The sequence below is a fragment of the Convolutriloba macropyga genome, chromosome 8, assembly GCF_964194025.1.
Source record: "Convolutriloba macropyga chromosome 8, txConMacr16.3, whole genome shotgun sequence".
Taxonomy (NCBI): Eukaryota; Metazoa; Xenacoelomorpha; order Acoela; family Convolutidae; genus Convolutriloba; species Convolutriloba macropyga.
Window position 1 is genome coordinate 11,461,566 of NC_134475.1, and position 22,572 is coordinate 11,484,137.

The 22,572-nt window shown below is 33.5% G+C and overlaps 1 protein-coding gene across 1 annotated transcript; it reads right to left on the minus strand.

Moving 5' to 3' along the window:
- Nucleotides 1–285: 285 nt before the first annotated feature.
- LOC142344954 (epithelial sodium channel subunit alpha-like) lies at nt 286–22,349 on the minus strand. Its single transcript, XM_075397039.1, has 3 exons — nt 22,223–22,349; nt 11,683–12,146; nt 286–959 (listed from the first exon to the last, which is right to left on the minus strand). Exons 1-3 carry the CDS (start codon nt 22,297–22,299, stop codon nt 286–288), a joined length of 1,215 nt encoding a protein of 404 aa, XP_075253154.1. The 5' UTR covers nt 22,300–22,349.
- Nucleotides 22,350–22,572: the final 223 nt, after the last annotated feature.

Consider the following 22,572-nt stretch of genomic DNA (forward strand, 5'->3'; position numbering starts at 1 on the left):
TATCGTTAAGGCAAAATGCAAATTTCTTTCAAAAATAGGACGCTTGCAAGTTATTTTCAAATTTTGCGACAAATGGCTGTTGCATATTTTGCAAATAAATATATTATGCATTAAATAGATCGCCTTGGTGAAAAATAAATGGCAAATGTTTCATCAAAAAATTCCACTAGGGGAATTTATGGTTCAAAGATTTAGAAAGCCAAAATTAGAATACATTGCTTAGGCTGAAAAAAATAATCGAATAATTTTTATATTTAAAAAACCTGTTTTTCAGATTGTTCAAGGTTATGGTGCAAATTGAAAAGAAGCAATTCCTGTCATTCCAATGTACTCGTCAACGTCCAAAAACAGGGTTAGTTTCAACCCATAATTCACCCCCGGTTTCTTGGCAATTCTACTCTGGAACGGCTCTATCCAGCTCTGATCAGAGTTAAAACTAAAACAGTTGCCAAACACCGGGTCCTGAAACTGGAAAAAGTCAGTATGGTCACAGTTCTTCCCATTGTATGAGCACTGGGCGATAAAGTCCTGACCTTGGGTTCCATAAGCTTCAATGACATTCAGGTCAAATCTCAAATATTCGCGAAGATCCGATAAATCGTTCAAACTTGACGTGTTGTATAGTTGATAGTAATTTAGAGAATCGATAATAAGATCGTTCTGCAAGACTTGATTGATTTCAGTGGTCAGTTTTTCAAGTAGGAAACTCGAATTGCACCCAAAAACTAAATCTTCGTCAAAACCCAAATCGCATTCGGTCACGCCGTTGCAAGGTAGAGCACAGGTTTGTTGACCAGGACAGGTGATAGCTGGCCAGATACAGTTGCCCTGGATTGTGGTTATGTTTTCATTCCTTTTCAGGTTGATTTCGGTGCAATTTAAGGTCGGATGGGTTTCGTCGCTTTTGTCGTCACAGTTGAATTGTGAATCACATACCCAGTCATACGGAATGCACAATTCTAAAACATAAATGGTTTCTTCAAGCAACTGGCGATGAGGTCAACGACCCAAGAAAAGCGAGACAGGGGGGTTTGGGGCTTGGGTCGCTGACAGGGGGGTTCGGGGCTATTATGAGCTCATCTAGTCTGGACAAAATTTTAGTCGCGTTGCTCCGCCTGGCCGTTTGTTCCAATTACCCAACTGATTTTTCTAATCTTTTAATTTTTAAAAAATTGTTCCCTTTTTTATATGGCCAATTTTTTGTCAGATATTTTCTTGTCTATCCACTTTTCAAGAGATTTTTCAACGTTTTCCATATTTTTCTCTCGCTAAATTGTAGTCCCTCAGAATTTCAAGTTGCTAAACTGAAGAGGCGGCAGTTTAGCTCTAAAATTGTGATAGAGTGAGCCAAAAATTATTTCATTCTCCGATTTAAATCTTATAGTATTGCAAAATTAGCAAATGGAGCAGGAAACAACACGGAGCCAACCATTGCTGGGTAAGGAAACAAAGTTTGCCTCCGTAGAAGATTTTGAGGTGATACATTGGTACCTACTTCGCTGTACTTAAAACGAGATAGTCCTCAAAAAGCTAAAATTATATTGACATAAAATGCATTGACGGAGATTTACCAGTATATGCCATCTTTGTATTTCAATTAGATAGCGCACAAAAGATTTTATAGTCACCAGAAATGCTGCAATTGTATCTCTATAGAAAACGCTGCTGATGGATGAAAGAAACATTTGTACATTTTAATTGAATGGCGTTGTCAGAATCGTTGAAAGACAGAATCGGATATAACCATTTCAAAAAAATTCCATGAAGTTTTACAGGCAGCGAGCTTCAAAACGATACCCCAAAAAATTAATGTGGAATATTGATAATTCAATGAACAATTGAAAATTTGCGGAAAAATTACAGTTAGCATACAAATTCACATTATATTTCTAATGTGGGAACAAAACATCATGTGAACACACTATATTATTCCCATTCCTCATTGTGCTAAAAATGCTTTAACCGAAACACTGCGCTTTTAAACGGCGAAAACCTTTCTCCTCTAAATAATACATACGCAGATTGATTGAAAACATACTTTCAAAAATAATGCTTATAACTTCAACATTCTTTTTTTGTTTGCAATTGACAACAAAAATGGAGAACAATGAGTACACAACGTCCAGTGCAATATCAGTGGCTTAAGTAACCACAAACCAACACAAACACTTGAACAATTTACAAGGAGGTTGAAGCTCTTAGAGAAAATATAAAGAGCAAGATATTGATTCACACAAATCACAAAAATATTAACGACAGAGAACGAGCACAAGAAAGATACACCCGAAAAAATGGTGAGCTTGTGGTAAATCACCCACTTAACGCCCGCACCAGCAAAGTTGTTACAAATTATCAAATGAAACTTTTAAAAAATTTTTGGTAATGAAGTTTCCTAGAGATAGCATAAAAGCCTGTTACATTCTACTGGATACTGAAACCGAGTTCCAACTTCCCACGTTATTATGCAGAATCAATAATTTCGACAGATTGGAAATATTTAAAAAGAAGAGTGCCACGAAAAGTGAAAAAACATATTAACGGCACCAATGCCTGAAGTAGAGTTGGCATTCAAAGAAAAGGCTTCAATCGAAACACTATTGTCTGTTGTGACTTCAATGTAAACTTTTTTTCAAAAAGCATAAAAATATGAGCAACTAGCATCCGTCTTGCAAACAAATCGATTGACAGTGGTTGCGTCCGATACGGTCACTCGGGAGACGAAAACAACACAAATATTACGTAATTTGTTTTCACAAATTTCCGTTCGCCACACAGGAATAAGAAAATGCTGTGAGTTATTCTCTTTTTTGAATTGAAGATGCCGGAAGAAAATGCAGGCGATATAAGCAAAGAATCCTGCAGCTCTTGTATATGGTCGAAACTGCGTAACACGCGAGTCATTGAAAAGATATGACCAAGTGTTGAGTCCGAACTTGAATAAAATTAATGAGACGAAATAAACAGTAAAGATTGCAATTTGTTCTAGAAGAGTTACCTGAGTTGTTAAAAAGAGAACTGGCTCAAGTAGTGCTTGCAAAAAATTTTTAGTTAACCAACGAAAGAGTTGGGTTGACGACGCAGTTAAGAAAGCTGCTTCCAATAAAATTCATTTCAGACAGTCGTATCTCATAGAAAAATCTGATAGGAGCAAAAAGAGATGAGATGAGAAATCAAAGTTAGTCAAACAACTAGTAAGAACAATAATGAGACAATTTTATCAAAAAGATTTACAAAAAGACGCCAGCAGCCGTAATAGAAACTTTATTGAGGGCGTTAGAAAGCTGTCAATTGAGTAAAAAACAACACAACCGCGTCTTTCTGAGGCAAACTTGGAGATTTTCATTAGTTTTTGTTTACCAAAATAGGCAACAAACTGGCAATCAACTTTGACATTGTCGCAACAAGCTCCTGCAAAAAAATTGTACACAGTATGTTTCTCAGTAAAACAAAACATTTGAAAAGAACAAAACTCTGAGCAAATTGAATATTAAACACACCGTTGATACTTGTAATATTAAGAACTAGTTTTTGAAAAGCCTTGCCCCCGCAATATCTCTTTTACTATGCAAATTTAAAAACAGATGCTTTGAGTTATGATACTATCTTATATGCTTTAAAAGAGAAAATAACACCAGTCTTCATAAATTCAGATAAAACTGAGCTTTCAAGGACAAAATCTATCTTAACACAAAATGGGAAAAACACCGAGAAAAAAATAAACAGCAGAATTGTATCTTTCGTGAACGACGAAGATGTCTTAACGAAAAATCAATTGGGGTTCAGAGACCAACGAAGCACAATTGATGCACTCGTAGAACTTGTTGAGAACTGAGATCAAACTGGAAAAATACTCTGGGCACTACATGCACATTCCTTGACCTTAATAAAAATTTTGAGTGTTTTTAATAAAGAGTCAAAAGTTATTTTTTAAAAAAATGCTTGATTTCCGGATTATCTGGGCCGCCCGTCCTAGAATTACTGACATCTTATCTCCAGAAAAAGCCATCAATGAACAATATCAGGTTTTGCATACCTTAGGGCTCGATCTTGGGACATTTTCTATTTGTTATTTATGTATATATATATATATATATATATATATATATATATAAATGATATTGGTTTTAGTACAATGTAAAATGGAACTATTTCATATGCACACGATACTGTAATATACATTAAAGAAGAACCGAAAACCGAAAGCGATGCGCACAAAAAACCACAAGATAGATCTGAAGTTTTGGCTAAAAAATGGTCTTGCAATGGATGCTGATAAAACAAAAGCAATTAGGTTTTTTAAAAAGAACAAAACTCATCCAATAAAAACTCTTAAGATAAAGATCACGGAAGTACACAATGTTGCATTAAATAGATATTTTGCTATCCTACTTGAGAAAAATCTCGGTTGCGAACAACAAGCAGAGTGGAAAACAATGAAAACTTCCTGTTGCTTGTTCTACCGATTGAGAATTTATTCAAGCAAAAGTCAGCTAGTAACAGTTTATTAAGAATATGTGCAGCTACTTGCTTAGTATGGAGTTCTAATGTATGCAAGTTCAAAGGAAAAAACTCTCAAACCACTTCAAAAGGAAAATTAAATTTATATCAACACTTAGGAGAAAGCTACAGTTTTACAAAGTATCAGAGCTACGCCTCTATGAAAACTTGAAAATAGCAACAGAAATATTGGGAGGAGCGAAAACCCAGTTTCTTGTCTAGAAAATTTAATTTTCCAAGAGAAGATTCTGACAAAAACGAATGGTCGAACAAGGTGTAGTAAACTTTCTGTACTCAAAAAGGAAAATAACAATTTTTCTATTTAGACGAAAAAATCAGTCAGAAGATAAAATGCTCATTAGTAAACATTCAAAACTTTGTACAAATTTTCCGAACATTCGCACCAAATCAAATCTTCAAGTTAATGATATTTGTCATAAAATTCTTGATGACTACATCAAAGACAACGGTGAGTTACACTTTAAGTTTACTAGTTAGGAGACCAAACGTTGACATTAAAAATAAAATGAGTTTGTATTTTTTGAGAGCGGTTTTTTTCCTGTTTTCCAAATCAGCATCTACCATAGTTTTTTGCCTTCCGCCTGAGACACTTCAAGATAGGCCGTCATGCCTAGTGCTCTCCTGGAGTGATTTTGATTTTGTCTGGATGTAAATATACATAATTTTGATATCTTTCTTGTTATCTCTGGAAACACTCTATTATTACTGTGGTTTTTGTTGTAGCAGTTTTTAATTGCCGCACACCACCCGCTGACCGTTTGAGTTCTATTGGAACGACTTCTATAGTATGTTTGTTTTTGTGTTTCGCTGTGGACGGAGAAACTGGAGATATAACGTAAATATTCGTTCTCGAACTCGCTTTTAATTTCAGGAATTGATATATATATATATATATATATATATATATATATATATATATATATATATATATACATATATATATGTAGTATGCTTTTGGAGTACGCATTTTCTTTACGATTTATTAACCGTGGTATAGAAGTTATCCTTCAATTTTTTCCAGATCAACCAATGTCAGTTCCTAGCATAAAAAACAGAGGAGGGCAAAAGACAAAAAAATTTTACTAGAAAAAACTCAAAAAATGCAAGGGCGGTTTTAACAACATCTAGCTTGTTTCCCAAGAGTTCTCTGGTTGCTTCTTTTTGCTTAACTCATTACTTAACTCGGTTACGCCTTATTATCTTAGAAATCTTGAAGATCCGCAGAAAAGCTCAATAACGATTTTGAATTCGGTCAAAAAGTGGAACTACTATGCTCGTTTTTCTACTGAGTATCTTTGAAAGACAAGAAAGCGTTGCTAAATGCGAAAAAAACTGCTACATACAAACTAAACGTCTTCAAATTGGTTACACAAATGAGGCTCAACAGGTATTGTCAATGAAATTTGGTGCCAACGAATATTTCTTACGCTAATGAATAGATAATTGGACAAAGAATATTTTAAATGAGGACTACTAGAAATTTTTTAAATGTTTCTGTTACCTTTTGACAATGATGAAGAGTATTAATTAAATATCTTATCTTTTTGAATTTATTCTGAGATGTGATTTTTGAGAAGCATTTTGGTCGGAAAACTGTTCTATGTGATTAATATTGTTAAAAATTGAATACTAATTGCCGAAAAAATAACTATTCCAAACCAAAAACAGAGTAAAGAAGAAGCACCTGTAAATCTAAGTAAAATTTTTCAGACAAAATATAATTTTCGCAATAATTTACAGTTTTATTGACAGATTTTCCAAATTAACAAAGTTGGTGAAGTTAGTGTACACTGAGAACTAGGTTAACGTTTGCCACAAACATTTCAATGAATTATAGACAAAACACAATTCTTTCATTCTCACAACACACAATTCTCTCATTCTCACAACACACAATTCTTTCATTATGTACAGTTGCTTCTTGACCTTCATTTTTTAAACGCTTGAAGCGTTTTCTTATGCATTGCTAGTTTGAAACGTTAGCACAATAGTTCTTTTTAAGCAACAGATTCTGTAACAAAGTTCTAATTGTAAATATCAAGAATTGTAAATAACTCCTGGAAATATCCTCCTGTAATATATTCCAATCATGATGATGATTGCAGAAAATTTTAACAGTTATTCGAAAGCAGATTTTTTAAAAAAATTATTGCGATCTTTATCAAAAATTAGAAGAGAAGGACAGTCTCATCGCCGAGCATGTGGTAACCGTGAGTGAATTCCTTGAAAAATCGGCACAGGTAACAACTACTTCAACTATAATAACACCAACGATTAACACGAGTGCAAATTAACACGAGTGCAAAAAAATGACCTTTTATTTGAAAGTTTGAAACATTAAAGATCGAGGAGAAAACAGAAAATTTTTTAATTGGTAGTAGTATCATCAAACACCTGGCAAGAAATCGAACATTTCCTCAGGACTGCAGTATACAAGCTTACCCAGGCTCGACGACAAAGGAAAAACTGCAATTATTACAGGGTTACGACCAAAAAAATATGAAAACAGTCATTTTACAGGATGGGACCAACGCTATTCTAATACAAAAAAGTAATCATTTCGAAACATTATTCTCAGATTACAAAGATCCTGTCTCTGCAAAAAAAAACTTCAGCCCAGAGACATTGGTATTGATGGAAGTGCCTCCTTTAAAAAAATTGCCGAAAAACGAACAGACAAACAACAAAATTTACGAATTCAATGAAAAACTGCGAGAGTATATTACACAAGAAAACACTGAAAAAATCAAAGAACTTCCTGTCTGCAACATGTTGAGTCAAATGGCAAATTACAACGCTCTCTTTTACGATGATATACATTTCAATTTTCAGCACGGAGTTCCGATCATTAAAAATGCAGTTTTAATTCATTTTTTTATCTTGTTCGTTTACAACCTTTGCATTATTCTCAAAGTGCATACGTGAGTAGGGCTATCATTTACAAACCATAGAGGCAAACAAATCGTTATACAAATGGATTTTAGCTACAGTTTCTGTTGTTTTTAAGCTATTTTGCAACGTGTAATGATTTTTAATCAGATATAGCCAAAAATGGCAGGTATTCGACTCATAGTTATACTATGTGTAAAAATCATATCCTCCGATAGTATTTCAGAAATTTTTTTACAGTTTTCCTTCTGCATCTCGAATGCCTTCATTCAATGGAAGCTGTAACAGCAAACAAAGTTCTTTTACATCCAAATGCAACCTTTCCTTTTCTTGGTTGTTATATGGTACCTTCTACTAAAAAGTAGTGGCATCGAAATAAACCCTGGACGAGTTTTGCCATATGCACTTATGATGAAAAAGTTAAAATCGTTAGATTCCAGAATAAAAATTCTACATCAAAACGCCAGAAGTTTAGCAGGACAACAACTGCTGTTGAAAGAACTCATTCAGGACATTGGTTACAACTGCATATAAGCGTTTAGTGAAACATGGTTGTCACAAAACCATCCGGAAGAATTTTGGCACCTAGATAAGCAAAATTTTGACTGTTTTCGAAAAGATCGCATCCAAACAACAAAAACAAAAGGTGGTGGTATTATCATGTACATTCCGAAAGTAATGAAAACTCGTCTCCGCGATGATCTCAAATGCTTTCCGGATACAAATTTTGAAAGTTTATGGGTTGAGTTGAGCATACAAAAAAGAAATGCGTTTTGAATTTATCATACTGTCCCGAAAAAAACTTGTAAAGATGTTTTTGGAAAAATTGGTCCTGGGAATTGATCTTGCTATGGCTGAGGAAAAATCTGTCATACTTGGTGGAGACTACAACTTAAACTATTTTGCAAAGCGCGACAGAAGTCGGCTACAATCTGTAATTTCTCCATATGATCTTAAACCAACGAATAATGATACAGCTACAAGAATGACTAACTCTTCTTCAACACTTATCGATTATATCATAACAGACGATTACGAAATAGGCATAGTAGCGGATACGATTTTGAAAACTGATCATTTTGCAACAATCACAGTTCTTAAATCTTTGATGCTAAAATCAAAAACAACAAAGAAAAAATTTGTTGACAAAAAAACTATTCAGCCATAGCATTCCAAAATTTAATTGAAAATTCAGACTGGAGACAATTTTACGGTGCAGTGACAGGAGATATGATGTTATTAGAATTTCAAAGAATTATTGAAACAGCATTAGCACTACATGCTCCAATTAAAGCCTGTTATATTAGAACAGAAAAACCAAAATTTTTGCTTCAAGAAAAATGGCTATGTGAGGAAACAAAAAGACAGTTTTCAAGAAATAGCCATGATGAAACTAAAAACGATTTAACTCGTCAAAAAGAAAAAAAACTTCTTTCAAGTTTTATAGAGTTAAACAGTGAAAAAGCCAGATGGAAATTCAATCAAGATCTTCGTAATAAAGAAAAGACTCAAACAAGAATTCAATCTTTATTAAACAGTTTTGGTGATAAGATAACAAAGCCCATGGAAATTTCAAATCTTCTAAATTGAAGATTTTCCACTCTAGGAGAACTCATTGGCTTGCAACAAACAAACAACATTCCTCCTAAAACTGCTCCGAGAAAGTGTTTCAAGTTCCGATATATAACAACCAGGGAAACAAATGTGCTCATAGATTCATTGAATACAAGTAAACCAATCGGTCCTTCAAAAATAACAGCTTGGGCAATAAAAAATGCTAAAGCAGCGCTAGCAATCACTATGTTATCTCATTAATCAGTTCATTACAGAAGGAAAATTTCCAGAAGATCTTAAAAACGCTTGTGTAACTCCACTCTTCAAAAAAGGGAATCCCGAAGACCCACTCAATTATAGACCTATTTCTGTCACTTCTGCTTTGTCAAAAAATTTTTAAAAGGCGTTCAGTTCACAAATCACAAGTTTCCTAGAAAGGGTTCAATTATTGTCTGCTAGTCAATTTGGTTATAGAAAACAAATTTCAACAATTGATGCTATCCTGAAATCGACAGAACAAATAAGATTAGAACTCAACAAGAAAAAAAATGTTACAGGGTTGATTTTAGATCTTTCAAAGTCTTTTGATTCTATAAACCACAAAATACTGTTACGGAGACTTGAAAAAAAATAGGTTTTGACGAACACGCTACCAATTTAATAGAGAATTATTTGAGTGAAAGAACGCAGAGAGTTGTTCTGAATGGAATTAAATCAGATATTATCCATTCCTTTCAGTTGTTCTGAATGGAATGGATAAATTTGAAAAGAAGAGCTCCACAAGGTACTATTTTAGGACCTCTATTATTTAACATTTACGTCAACGGTTTAGCAAAGAATGTAGAAAAGGATTGCACGGTCGTACAGTACGCAGGCGACATTTTTCTTTTTACATCGGACACTGATGAAATATCGTCAAAAACAAAACTTGAACATAACATCTCAAAAATTATTGACTTTTTTGCTAAGTCCCAGTTAGTAGTGAACAAACAAAAAACAGAATATATTGTGTTCAGCACCAGGAAGAGGTTAACAAATACTGTTCTAAATGTCGAAAATGAAAGAATAGCAGAATCCAATAGTGTGAAGTATCTTGCCGTAATTTTTGATAGCAAACTAAAATTTGATGGAGAAGTGAAAAAGATTCTTCAGAGAATGGCTTGTGGAAAAAAAGTTTCGAATACACTAAGTAAAAGTTTACCAGAGAAAACGAAAGTCTTATTATTTATTGCAATAGTAATAAGTCATCTACATTATTCCGCTCTAATTCTGATATAGTTGCAAAAGTCATTACTCACAACTTTAGAAAAACATCTGAATTGGGGAATAAAATCCATTTTTAATAGAAAATACGATCGGTCTACAGATCTCAAACTTCGGAACAAAATACTACCAGTTTTTTTCTCTTGAAATACCATTGCTCAAAATATATTTTCTCGCTTACTCAGCAACGACCTTCCAGTATATAAAATTGAACCTCTCTCTGCCATGAGAATAAAACAACATGACAGGTCAAAAAAAGTAACGTTCGATATAAGAAAGAACAATAAGTTTTTAACTGATTCTTTTATTGCACAAGCCATTCCAATTTATAATAGTCTGCCTTCTAATATTAGACTGAAAACAACATCGAAAGCTTCCTTAAACAGAGAACTGAAAGAATATTTTTGGAAAGAATTTTTGAAGGACCCAAAAGTAACTGATATAAAAGATGACATTGAGAGCGTTAGATTTTAATTTTACTTTTTAATCTTCATGATGTATATATAAAATTGTGAGAACATTTTATGCTCGCATTTTAGGCCATTTTTTAATAATGTAAGGTCAAATGTTTAGTTAAGTAATTTAATGATTTTATAATTTTACATAATGTTATATTCTTAACTTTACATTGCCTCTTTTACCATTTGCTTTTTATACTTATGTGTACCAGAGGAAATTAACAATGTTCTTTTTTTAATTATCAGATGTTTTACCTTTGGTACGTTATGCAGCCCCAGTTACAGAGCTCGTGTCATTAAAAAGTGAATCACTACCCGTGTCGAGGAATTTACATTTTCACTTGTAAGAAATTGTCATTTTTTTCATCTTTTTCCTTAGACAAAAACGATCAAAGTCCTTACATGGTAATAATCGTTTTCGTCGTTCCTCCGTCGGTAGTTCACTTGTAAAAAATAAATTTGGTTCTAAATTTTGGCTGATACTGGGTGGGGGGCATTATATAAAAAATAGTGTTAGTATAGAACAAGTAATGTTCCTGTGTTTTTTAACGGTGATTGATTGAGCACCGCTCATGGTAAACAAAAAATTTTTGCATTGAAAAGAAGCGATGCGAGAAACGACGAAAAAACGATCAGAAAGAGTCGATTTCTTTCAAAAGAAGAAAGATGTAAGAAACGACAAAAAAAACGAAAAAAAAACAAGAATTAAAAACAATCACAAAGTCGATTTTTTACAAAATTAAACGACGTGAGAAACGGAAAAAAACGACAAAATACCATCATTTCTTACACGTAAAAGACGACGAAAACGAAGAGAACGACGAATAACGCCAGTAACGACGATTTCTTACAGTATTATTGTCGTTTTTTCATCGCTGGGCTCAATGCGAGTATGTAAAAATATAGCATATGCGGTGGGCAGTGCTTATATTATGCACCCACTAAGCTGGGGGTACAAATGGAAAATATCCGAATTGCCTTTATGAACAAAAAATCTCACCTGAAGTCGAACATTTATAAAACTCGCTTGCAGGGCAGGAATCACCAACATTGCTGTCGTTTAAACGTGTCCGCATCAAACTCAGTAGATAATTGTCAAGTAAAGCTATGTTGCGGTATCGTCTATCACGCAATACATACGATTTCCTCAGTGGGTTTATATTGCACACAGTTATTGCCGGAAAATCTATCTGCTTCCAGGTTAAAACATCAATATTGATATTTGTAGGATAACTAAAATAATCTTCAAACAGATCGTAAGCCTGAAATAGTAAACAAAAAATGGCACCCAAGTAAATTACAGCCCAAATTGCTGCGGCTACTTTTCGTTTTTGCAGCACGTGTGGAGTCGTGGACTCGAGAAGGTGTTCGGCGGCTTTGATCAGCTCCTGTCTTGTTCCCAATCTGTTCATTTCGGGTGAATGCTTTTCACATAAATTTGAAGCCTGTTGTTTTTCCGAGGGCCTTAAACACGGGTCCATTATCGCGTTATAATATTTGCAATTTAACCCGTTCTTTATAGCCTACCTATACTTACAAAGAGTTAAATTTAGGGTTTTATGGTTTAATCAAACATAGGTGAAGTTAGGGTTGTCTGTGAGAAAATTTATACCTGTTTGGGGATTTTGAAAGACTGGAGAATGCTAACATGTTCAGGTGAATGAAATTTCTGGCAGCAACTCAAAAATATCCCTATTAACTTTAAATTTGAGACAGCTTATCAATATGGAAGCAAAAACACGCAGGACTCATTTTAAAAACAATCACTATTCCACCCTTTAAATTAAAGTTCCATTTTATGGAAATGTTTGAAACGGTTGCAATTCGAAAATGAAAGCTTTGTAAACCAGCAGTCGAGAGTAAGGGTGCTAGGAAAATTGGCCGACAGGGCGTTTAGCCGACAAGGAAAAAATGAGAAATTTAGCCGACAGTTTTATCATAATTGGTAATAAAAGTCCATAATTGGTCCATAAATCAGTAGTTCGGTTGTGATAGATTCATATCAAGTCCCACGGGCCGCTGAGGCATGGCCATGGTAAAATACGGTGCGAGCATGGATAGACGTTCGTTACACTACTTGATGAAAAAACTGCGGTATATATGTCCGCTTACGAAATAGTGTTTTAAATTGGCCAATCACAGCTTTAGAATAAGCTTTATTGCTCATATTACTTAAGTTGTCGGTTAAATTTCTCATTATTTGGTTGTCGGCTAAACGCCCTGTCGGCCAATACGGCGGCCACCGAGAGTAAGCTAAAAGGGAATTGGGCTTTTAATCCACTGCACCTAAAGAACTGCAAACTTTTAGGGTGCCCGGATATTAAAGTCACCGCTAGCTCATTGATCACTAGTTGATATTGTTAATAGGGTGAACGCAAAGTAAGCCGAAGTAAAAGTAAGCCGACATAAAAGCAAGCCGAAAGTTATGTAATAGTTATGTAATCTATCAGAAATAGCACATTGTTAACCGCTAACTGCGCCAAAGAAATAAAAATAGGTCAATTTTTAGACATCTAGTGGGTACGAGCCTCAGCGGACCGCTGTCCATGGCCATGCCTCTCATCCGCTGTGGGATGTAATCCGGAAACCGCGGGCGGTTATCGCGGCGAAAATTTGTCGGCTTACTTGTCCTCATTTTCAAAATTCGGCTTGCTTGCCTATCGGCTTGCTAGACCGCCACCTGTTAATAGATAGCTCGTCTTAACCAACACAGCTACATTTGAACTGAAACAAAACAACAAAACGGGAGTTACCATATTCATAAAATTCAAATTTTTCCTTCATTTTAAGGGCACAAATTTGCTGTCCGGTCATTTACACCAACGTGACCTGAAGTTAAATGTACCGTCTATTAAATGCATGTATTTCAAATTTATATAGGCTACTTCGAAAAAACAGATATTTGAGTCTGTAAGCTCTAAGTATTCTTGTCAAATATTGAGAATTGAGAATTGGATATTGACGAGACTGCTCGGGAGCACCCAGCTTTTCATTAAAAGAAACCAAAAATTCCTAAATATGACCTAAAACGACAACAGAAATGGCAAAAACCGATACTTTTTAAGTGACTTTTTAAGTAGATAGTTTGCAACGCGATAACGTTGCAAACTATCTACTTAAAAAGTCACTAAAAGTATGTAATTCATCAATACAGAAACATTTGGACCCGTCCTTAAAGAGACTAGGCGACTTGACAAGATGGAAAACAAAAAAAAAAACACGGGAAAAACTCCAAAAAGAACTTTTTCGCATAATAGGTCAAGTAAATTCTCAAATTCCTTTTGACGGATATTGAAAATTGTTTTTTGAATTAAAACTTACTATAAAAAACTTATTTTGGGAACGCAGGTATAAGCTTCAATAATAGTTGCTAAGATTTGGTGAAGAATTTTGCGAACGCAGAAGTCAAACTGCCGCACCTGAAAACAAACTCTCAATAAAATTTTGTTCACGAAAAAAATTATCACTTGAAAAAATCTTGCTTTGGGATTCCTTGCGTGTTACTTTCATTGGCTACAACAAAATATTAAAACCACCAACCCAGTTCCAAGTACATTAAAAAACAATCAAAAGCACGGGATTTTTGCGGAAATGACCATCGGAAGATCAAAAACTGCTGTGGGATGTAATCCGGAAACCGCGGGCGGTTATCGCGGCGAAAATTTGTCGGCTTACTTGTCCTCATTTTCAAAATTCGGCTTGCTTGCCTATCGGCTTGCTAGACCGCCACCTGTTAATAGATAGCTCGTCTTAACCAACACAGCTACATTTGAACTGAAACAAAACAACAAAACGGGAGTTACCATATTCATAAAATTCAAATTTTTCCTTCATTTTAAGGGCACAAGTTTGCTGTCCGGTCATTTACACCAACGTGACCTGAAGTTAAATGTACCGTCTATTAAATGCATGTATTTCAAATTTATATAGGCTACTTCGAAAAAACAGATATTTGAGTCTGTAAGCTCTAAGTATTCTTGTCAAATATTGAGAATTGAGAATTGGATATTGACGAGACTGCTCGGGAGCACCCAGCTTTTCATTAAAAGAAAGCAAAAATTCCTAAATATGACCTAAAACGACAACAGAAATGGCAAAAACCTGAGCTTGAATTAATTTTTTTTTGATAATTACAAGAGTAATAAACAACCTTTTAAATATCATTCCGTAGTTAATTTTTGTCATTCAAAAAAAAAGCACAGCCCATGTTTTAAGTTAAGAGACGTAAGTGAGTCAGGGATCTTATAAAATATGAAATCTTAATTCAAATTACTTTGGAACTGAAAATATTGGTCAGTTGTCTCCAGTTTTATCGTAATTTTAATCTTCAAAAATAGTCAAAGTGTTTAACACGCACAGAAGTGGTACCCCTCACTCAGACCCCCCAAAAATTCGATATACTGAAAATGATGGACAATAATCACTAACAGATAAAATTGACAAAAGATATGGAAAATTTTTCGGCTTCTGCTCGATTCACCCCACCCCATGCTTGCTGGGCTCAAATTGTTTGAGCCCACGCTTCGGTGCACCAAATTTTTCTCCGGTCGCAAAATATTGTAAAAGATTAACAGAGCTTAGTTTTGACAGCCCCAATAAATTACAATACATATAAAAAAACAATCCTATAAATCCTTAACTTGTCATCAATGAAATTTTAAGAAATGAAAAAATTTGAAAACCAACGTTTTTTTTAAACCAGTTATTTTCATTTTCGGAAAACTTTAACTATCAAATAGAAATATTCAAGAAGTTTTCCCAGTTCTACAGAGTGGGGATTGTATTTTATTAACGCTCTTAGGACATTAAGAAGACAACAAATGCGGGAAAAATTCCATCTCAATAACTTTTTGATATATAAAAATAGAGCAAACATCATTCGAAAAAAAAACTAACATCTCAGAATTTATAGAATAAATATCTCTGCTTCTTTTGCAGCAAACAATAGTTGTAATGAGGCAAAATGAAATTTAAAAAAGATAAATAATATGGAAACAACAATTTTTTCAAAAAAATCTGTAAAATTGTAACAACACAACTTATAGTTACGGCGATAACGTTGCAAACTATCTACTTAAAAAGTCACTAAAAGTATGTAATTCATCAATACAGAAACATTTGGACCCGTCGTTAAAGAGACTAGGCGACTTGACAAGATGGAAAACAAAAAAAAACACGGGAAAAACTCCAAAAAGAACTTTTTCGCATAATAGGTCAAGTAAATTCTCAAATTCCTTTTGACGGATATTGAAAATTGTTTTTTGAATTAAAACTTACTATAAAAAACTTATTTTGGGAACGCAGGTATAAACTTCAATAATAGTTGCTAAGATTTGGTGAAGAATATTGCGAACGCAGAAGTCAAACTGCCGCACCTGAAAACAAACTCTCAATAAAATTTTGTTCACGAAAAAAATTATCACTTGAAAAAATCTTGCTTTGGGATTCCTTGCGTGTTACTTGCATTGGCTACAACAAAATATTAAAACCACCAACCCAGTTCCAAGTACATTAAAAAACAATCAAAAGCACGGGATTTTTGCGGAAATGACCATCGGAAGATCAATAACTGCCCGGCTATTGGCTTCGCGACAATTAAAAATTTAATATAAATTGTTCACTAACAAAAAAGTTCAATGGTTTGCGTTTCCACTTGAAATTCCGACCCCAATCATGTAGATTTTTGCATTATGTGTGTACCAAATGAGGAACAGATAGAAAACCGCAAAAATTCTAGTAATAATTAAAAATATTGGTGTATGAACAAAAATAAAAGAACAACGCAATTACTTTAAAGTAGTACGAACAAACTGCATTGAGTTGATGAGATCTATCATTATTAAGAAAGTGAGGCAAGACGAATAAGAAAATCAGACAACAACCACAAACTAAAATCAATCATAGTAACTTGTATTTCACCAGAAAAGATATAGGACAAGGTAATAGGATTTGGTTACAATTAGACAAAACAGGACAAAATCATCAAATTTTTTAGATTCCCTCATAACATGAAAAACAATTCAATTCATAGTAATGAAAACCATTTTATATCAACTGAAAACATCTAAACATTTTATCGTCACGGTTGTCTATATATGAAAGGATTAGGATCTGCCGTTATCCAGTTTTTCATGCGTTTACCAAAACAAAACAAACAGAGACAACAAAGACTCAATGAAAATTTTCGTGAAAAAACTGTCGAAACCATAGAGCCGTATTTTGCCGCGCGTAAAAATACGTTCAATTGCACAATTTTTGAATGTAAATCATGTGTTATGTGACCCCTCATTAGCTGATCATCGGTAAAAAAAGTGGGCGAAAAAGAGAAAATTGATAAACAATTAAGAAAAATATCTCTTTTTCGAAAATAATTATTTTCAGAGTCATGAATGCCCTTAGATACAAAATGAAAATGTTAAGCAGGGTCTTTTATTTGTCCAAAAAAGCCTCTTAAACCTGCAATTTTTCAGAAAATGTCTTAAAGAGTTCTTTAAAATCAAACTTTAGAGACCAACGCCTGTTCTTGACGCCAACATTGCCATATGTGACCTGTAATGAACGAGACTAGGGGACAAACACAGAACGAAAAAATGCGAATTTAAAAAGATTTTTTTTTAAAAAAAAACTGTTGTTTTCAAAAGCATGAAAGCCATCACCTATCTGCTCAATTCAGGGTTTAAGCTAGTCTAATCGTCAAAAAAACCAATCAGACTTGTTGCTTATCCCAGGAATTTCATACGATTAAAAGACAATTGAAAACGACAGTTCAAGACAAAAGTAAAAAAAAGACAATTGAATTCTTCGAGAAAGTGTGGAAGTAGTTTAAACCATAATCTTTAACTTTAAAGCCTTTTGGTATGTTCAATTGTGCCTTATTTTGAACGCCAGTAATGTGATGTGTGAACTTTCAATAATGTTATAATGCGAAAAAACAAGAAAAAGGAGTGAAAAAGCGCAAATGCCTAAGAATAAAAAAAATAAAATCTTGTAGTATTAAAGCCAGAAAACCATAACGCAAAGCGTAAATTCGCTACAGAGACTAAATTTTAATAATTGGAAAAAAGGAGTCTATTTTTACTGACACTAAGCTACAAGTTGACCAATTTAAGAGAAAAATATTGGCAAAGTTCAAAAAGCATGGTTTATTCGAAAATCAAATTCTTAAAAAAAGTCAAAATTACAACAAATTTATGTGTAAAAAACTAGAAATATTTACTTAGAACTGCTTATGAAGCTGACTGAACCTATCACCAGTGAGCTTTGCTTTTGCTGTTTCTCCATTAGGGACAGTTAATTCTTTCCAATCTTAAAGATATAGCTAAATTGCAAGTAAACAATTCAAAAATAAATGCTGCCGTCTTGATAATCATCAGGAAAAAATCGCAAAACTGCAAAATTTTATCTCCAGAGCACTCTCCAAATTGCGTTAGGGGTTTTTCTGCGTGTACTTCCGGCATATTTTTTATCAGAGTGGACCAAAGAAGATTATTTTTTTCAATTCTTGATGAAAAAAGGCTGAATTTTGAAAAACTAAGACAAAACTTCAGCCAAAAAAATATCTGAAAATCAAATCAGCAGCACTACTATTAATAATTTTTGTCATATTTTAGCGCAATTGAATAACTTTTAGGCAAAACATTGGTAAAATGTGAAAAAAATTAACTCAAATTTGTCAAATGTTCAAAAAAATAAAAACATCAATGACGCACTCGAGAAAACATTGTCAAAAAAATTTCTTAGCTCCATGTTCTACGCTGCATGGGTCTTTTAAGGATACACACCACTCACAATTCTATGATGAATATATCGATCGGTCACAATTGACAGAACAAAAAAGCCTGTTTGACTACATAGTCCCCTCCCCCCTCGAGAGGGGTCGGAACAGTGATGAGCCAGTTAATCATTAAGCTGTGAAATATTTCGTTTATTTGGTTTGAGAGATTAACTTCCAGTTTTCTCAAAAAACAAGATAAAGAAATGCTGGTGAAGCTATATGTGCGCGCGTTCTAAGAGCACCACTGTTCAATGTTTGTTGAAAAAATCTTTGGGTGAATGAGCAATAAGGTTTTGTATTTACGAGTTAAATATATCTTTGGGAATAGCTAAAAATTATTTGGACGGAACCGGGTTTGTAACACGGATATAAGTGGTACCCCGCACTCTGACCCCCAAAAAATCGATAAACTGAAAATGATGGGCAAAAATTATTAACAGATTTGTTTTGTGGCTAATAAAAACTGGGTGAGGTTTATGCATAGGTAACAAAATGTTAGCTAAAATTAACAAAAAATAATAAAACTTTATTGGTTTTGCTCGATTCACCCCACCCCATGGTTGCAGGGCTCAATTTGTTTGAGCCCACGCTTCGGTGTGCAAAAAATTTTTCTCCGGTCGCATAATATTGTAAATAATTAACAGAGCTTAGTTTTGACAGCTCCAATAAATTACGATACATATGAAAATACAATCCTATAATTCGATAACTTAACTAGTCATCAATGAAATTTTAAGAACTGAAAAAAATTTAAAAACCAACGTTTTTTTTAAACCAGTTATTTTCATTTTCGGAAAACTTTAACTATCAAATAGAAACATTCAAGAAGTTTTTCCAGTTCTACAGAGTGGGGATTGTAATTTATTAACGCTCTTAGGACATTAAGAAGACAACAAATACGGGAAAAATTCCATCTCAATAACTTTTTGATATATAAAAATATAGCAAACATCATTCGAAAAAATAACTAACATCTCACAATTTATAGAATAAATGCCTCTGCTTCTTTTGCAGCAAACAATAGTTGTAATGAGGCAAAATGAAATTTAAAAAAAGATAAATAATATGGAAACAACAATTTTTTCAAATAAGTCTGTAAATTTGTAACAACACAGTTATAGTCACGGCGATAACGTTGCTTTAAAAAATAAAAAGCACAGGATTGTTGAGGAAACGACTATTGGAAGATCAAATACTATCCTGCTATTAGCTTTGGTTTCGCGACAGTTAATAATTGTATTTGATTTTTTCCTTTATAAAAGAGTTTAATGATTTGCGTTTCCAATAGAATTTCGACCGCGATCATCGAGGTTTTTGGAAAATGTGTCTACCAATTGAGGAACAGATAGAAAACCCCCAAAAACTTTAGTAAAGTTTTAAAATATTGGTGTATGAACTATTATGAAAAATAAACTAACAATGCAAATACTTTAGAGGAGTACGATCAGATAAGAAAAGAAATAGGAACAGTCAATAATAAGGCTCGGTTACATTTAGAGAAAACAGGACAAAAACAGCAAATTTAATAGAATCGCTCATAACATTAAAAACAATTAATTTCACGGTCAGGAAAACCATTATATATCAACTAAAAATGTGCAAACATTTTATCATCACCGAGGTCTATATATGAAGGGCTTAAGACCTGTCGTTATCTAGTTTTTCATGCGGTTATCAAAAAAGAACAAAAAGAGACAATAAACAAAGATTCAAAGAAAATTTGAGAAAAAAAGGACGTCAAAATATGTTCAGTTGCGTTTTTTTGAACACAAATTATGTGTTATGTGACCTCTCATTAACTAATCATCGGTAAAAAGTAGGCAAAAAAATTGGAAAAAATTTAAAAAAATCTTTTGAATTTTTAGGAAACAATTATTTCCCAGGTCCTGAAAGCCCTTAGGTACAAAAAACTTAAATAAGCTGTTTTATTCGTCCAACAAGCCTTTGAGACCTGAACTAGTTCAGAGTATGTCTTACGCTAACAAGGAGAACGACAAAAATCAAAAATTAATTTGTTTTCTGCTAAACCCCGTGTCGAAACCAGTAAAGTCATAAAGAATTCCTTAAAATCAAATTTTAAAGACTTCCGCCTGCTCCTAACATCAATATTGTCATATGTGACCTGTATTGAACACGAATAGGTGACAGTTACACAACAGAGGAACAGAAAAATGCGGAATAAAAAGATTTTTTTAAAAAACAGTTGTTTTCAAAGTCATGAAAGCCATCTGCTATCTACTCATTTCAGAATATAAACTAGTCTATTCTTCAATAAAATAAAAAATCCGACCAGTCGCTCTCCAAATGAATTTCATACGACTGAAAGACAAAGTGGAAACGACAGTTCAAGACAAAAGTAAAGAAAACAATTAAATTTTCCGAGAAACTGTCGAAGTCGTTAAAACCATAATCTTTAATTTTATTGACTTTGGTATTTTCAATTGAGCCTCATTATGAACGGCTAGTTATGTGTTATGTCAACTGTCACATGATAATTTCTGGTATTATAAAAGCCAGAAAACCATAACTTAAAGCGTAAGTGCGAAATTGAGATTAAATTTTAATTCGTTTCAAAGAAGCATTCTGTCTTTGCTGGCACTAAGCTGCAACGTGACCAAACTAAGAGAAAAGTATAGGAGAAAGTCAAAAAACATTGTTTATTTGAAAATCAAATTGTTTTAAAAGTCAAAATTACCAAAAGCTTTCGAGTGAAAAACTGGTTGTATTAATTCGGAAGTGCTTAGGAAGCCGATTGGACCTATCACCAGTGAGCCCTGCTTTTGCTGTTTCTCCATTAGGTACACCTAAATGTTTCCAATGGTAAAGATATAGCTAATTTGTTAAAAAACAACTCAAAAAGAAATGCTGCGTTCTTGATAATAATAAAAAAAAAAGTTAGCAAAAATTGCAAAACTTTATCTCCATAGCACTCTTAAAAATGCGTAAATGGTTTTTGGGTGTGTACTTCCGGCATATTTTTTATCAAAGTGGACCAAAAAAGATTATATCGTTCAATTTTTGATGAAAAAGGCTGAATGAAGTTTGAAATTTTAGACTATAAATTAAATCAAAATGTTCAACAATAATTTTGCTTTTGAAAATCAAATCGGCATCACCACTATTTATAAATTTTACATATTTTAGCTCAACTGATATATTTTTTGACGAAAATGTAAATAAATTTAACGCAAATTTGTCAAACATTCACAAAAACATAAACATCATTAACTCAATCTAGAAAACGTTGTCAAAAAATTTTCTTAATTCCATATTTTACGCTGCATGGGCTTTTTAATGATACATACCACTCACAACTCTACGATGAATATATCGATCAATCAAAATTGACACAACAAAAAATCCTATTTGAGTATATAATCCCCCCCTCCCCCCCTCCCCCCCCCCCCTCGAGAGGGTCAGAACGATAATGAGCTAATTAAATATTAAGCTGTTAAATTTTTCTTTTATTTGGTTTGAGAGACCAACTACCAGTTTTTTCAAAGCAAAAGACAGTGAAATGCCGTTGAAGCTGTATGTGCGGCGTTCTAACGAGCACCACTGTTTAATGTTTGTTAAAAAAAATTGAGTGAATGAGCAAGAAGGTTTTGAATTTACGAGTTAAATATATCTGTGGGAATAGTTATAAGGAAGAAAAGCCTTTGAGAAATTCCGCTGGAACAAAAAGGTTTTAGCAAGAAAATGGTTGTTATGTTTTACGTGTTCGCATAACATGTTTTATTTATTTTCTAAGAATTGGTCATCTTACCTGTAAACATTGGCAAGCATACTGTTACTGTGAAATTTGTTTTTCGTAATATACGCTTGCGACAAGTTTAAAGTCATATCGAGCGGAGATTTTTGAAAGCAAACTTATTTTATAGTCACACGGTAAATACTTTGAACAACGGATAATAAACGTTTAAATTTGAATCCTATGTTCCGGTTCAAGAAGTCTAAATACTCAAAATGAACAAGTTAAAGTTGAAAGAGTGCTTCACTGATCACAAACGATTCTTTTTATACATACCAAACGTTATTTTAGTACCAAAATCAACGAAATACAGTGTGACAATACAGTTTTCACTTAACATTTGTTACAAACTGAGCGCGAAATCT

Coding starts and splice junctions, on each gene's coding strand:
- LOC142344954 (XM_075397039.1), bottom strand. CDS start 22,299: ATGACTTTAAACTTGTCGCAAGCGTATATTACGAAAAACAAATTTCAC. Junction 12,147..22,222: donor ATGCTTGCCAATGTTTACAG/GTAAGATGACCA, acceptor CCCGTGTTTAAG/GCCCTCGGAAAAACAACAGG. Junction 960..11,682: donor TTATAAATGTTCGACTTCAG/GTGAGATTTTTT, acceptor TTTATGTTTTAG/AATTGTGCATTCCGTATGAC.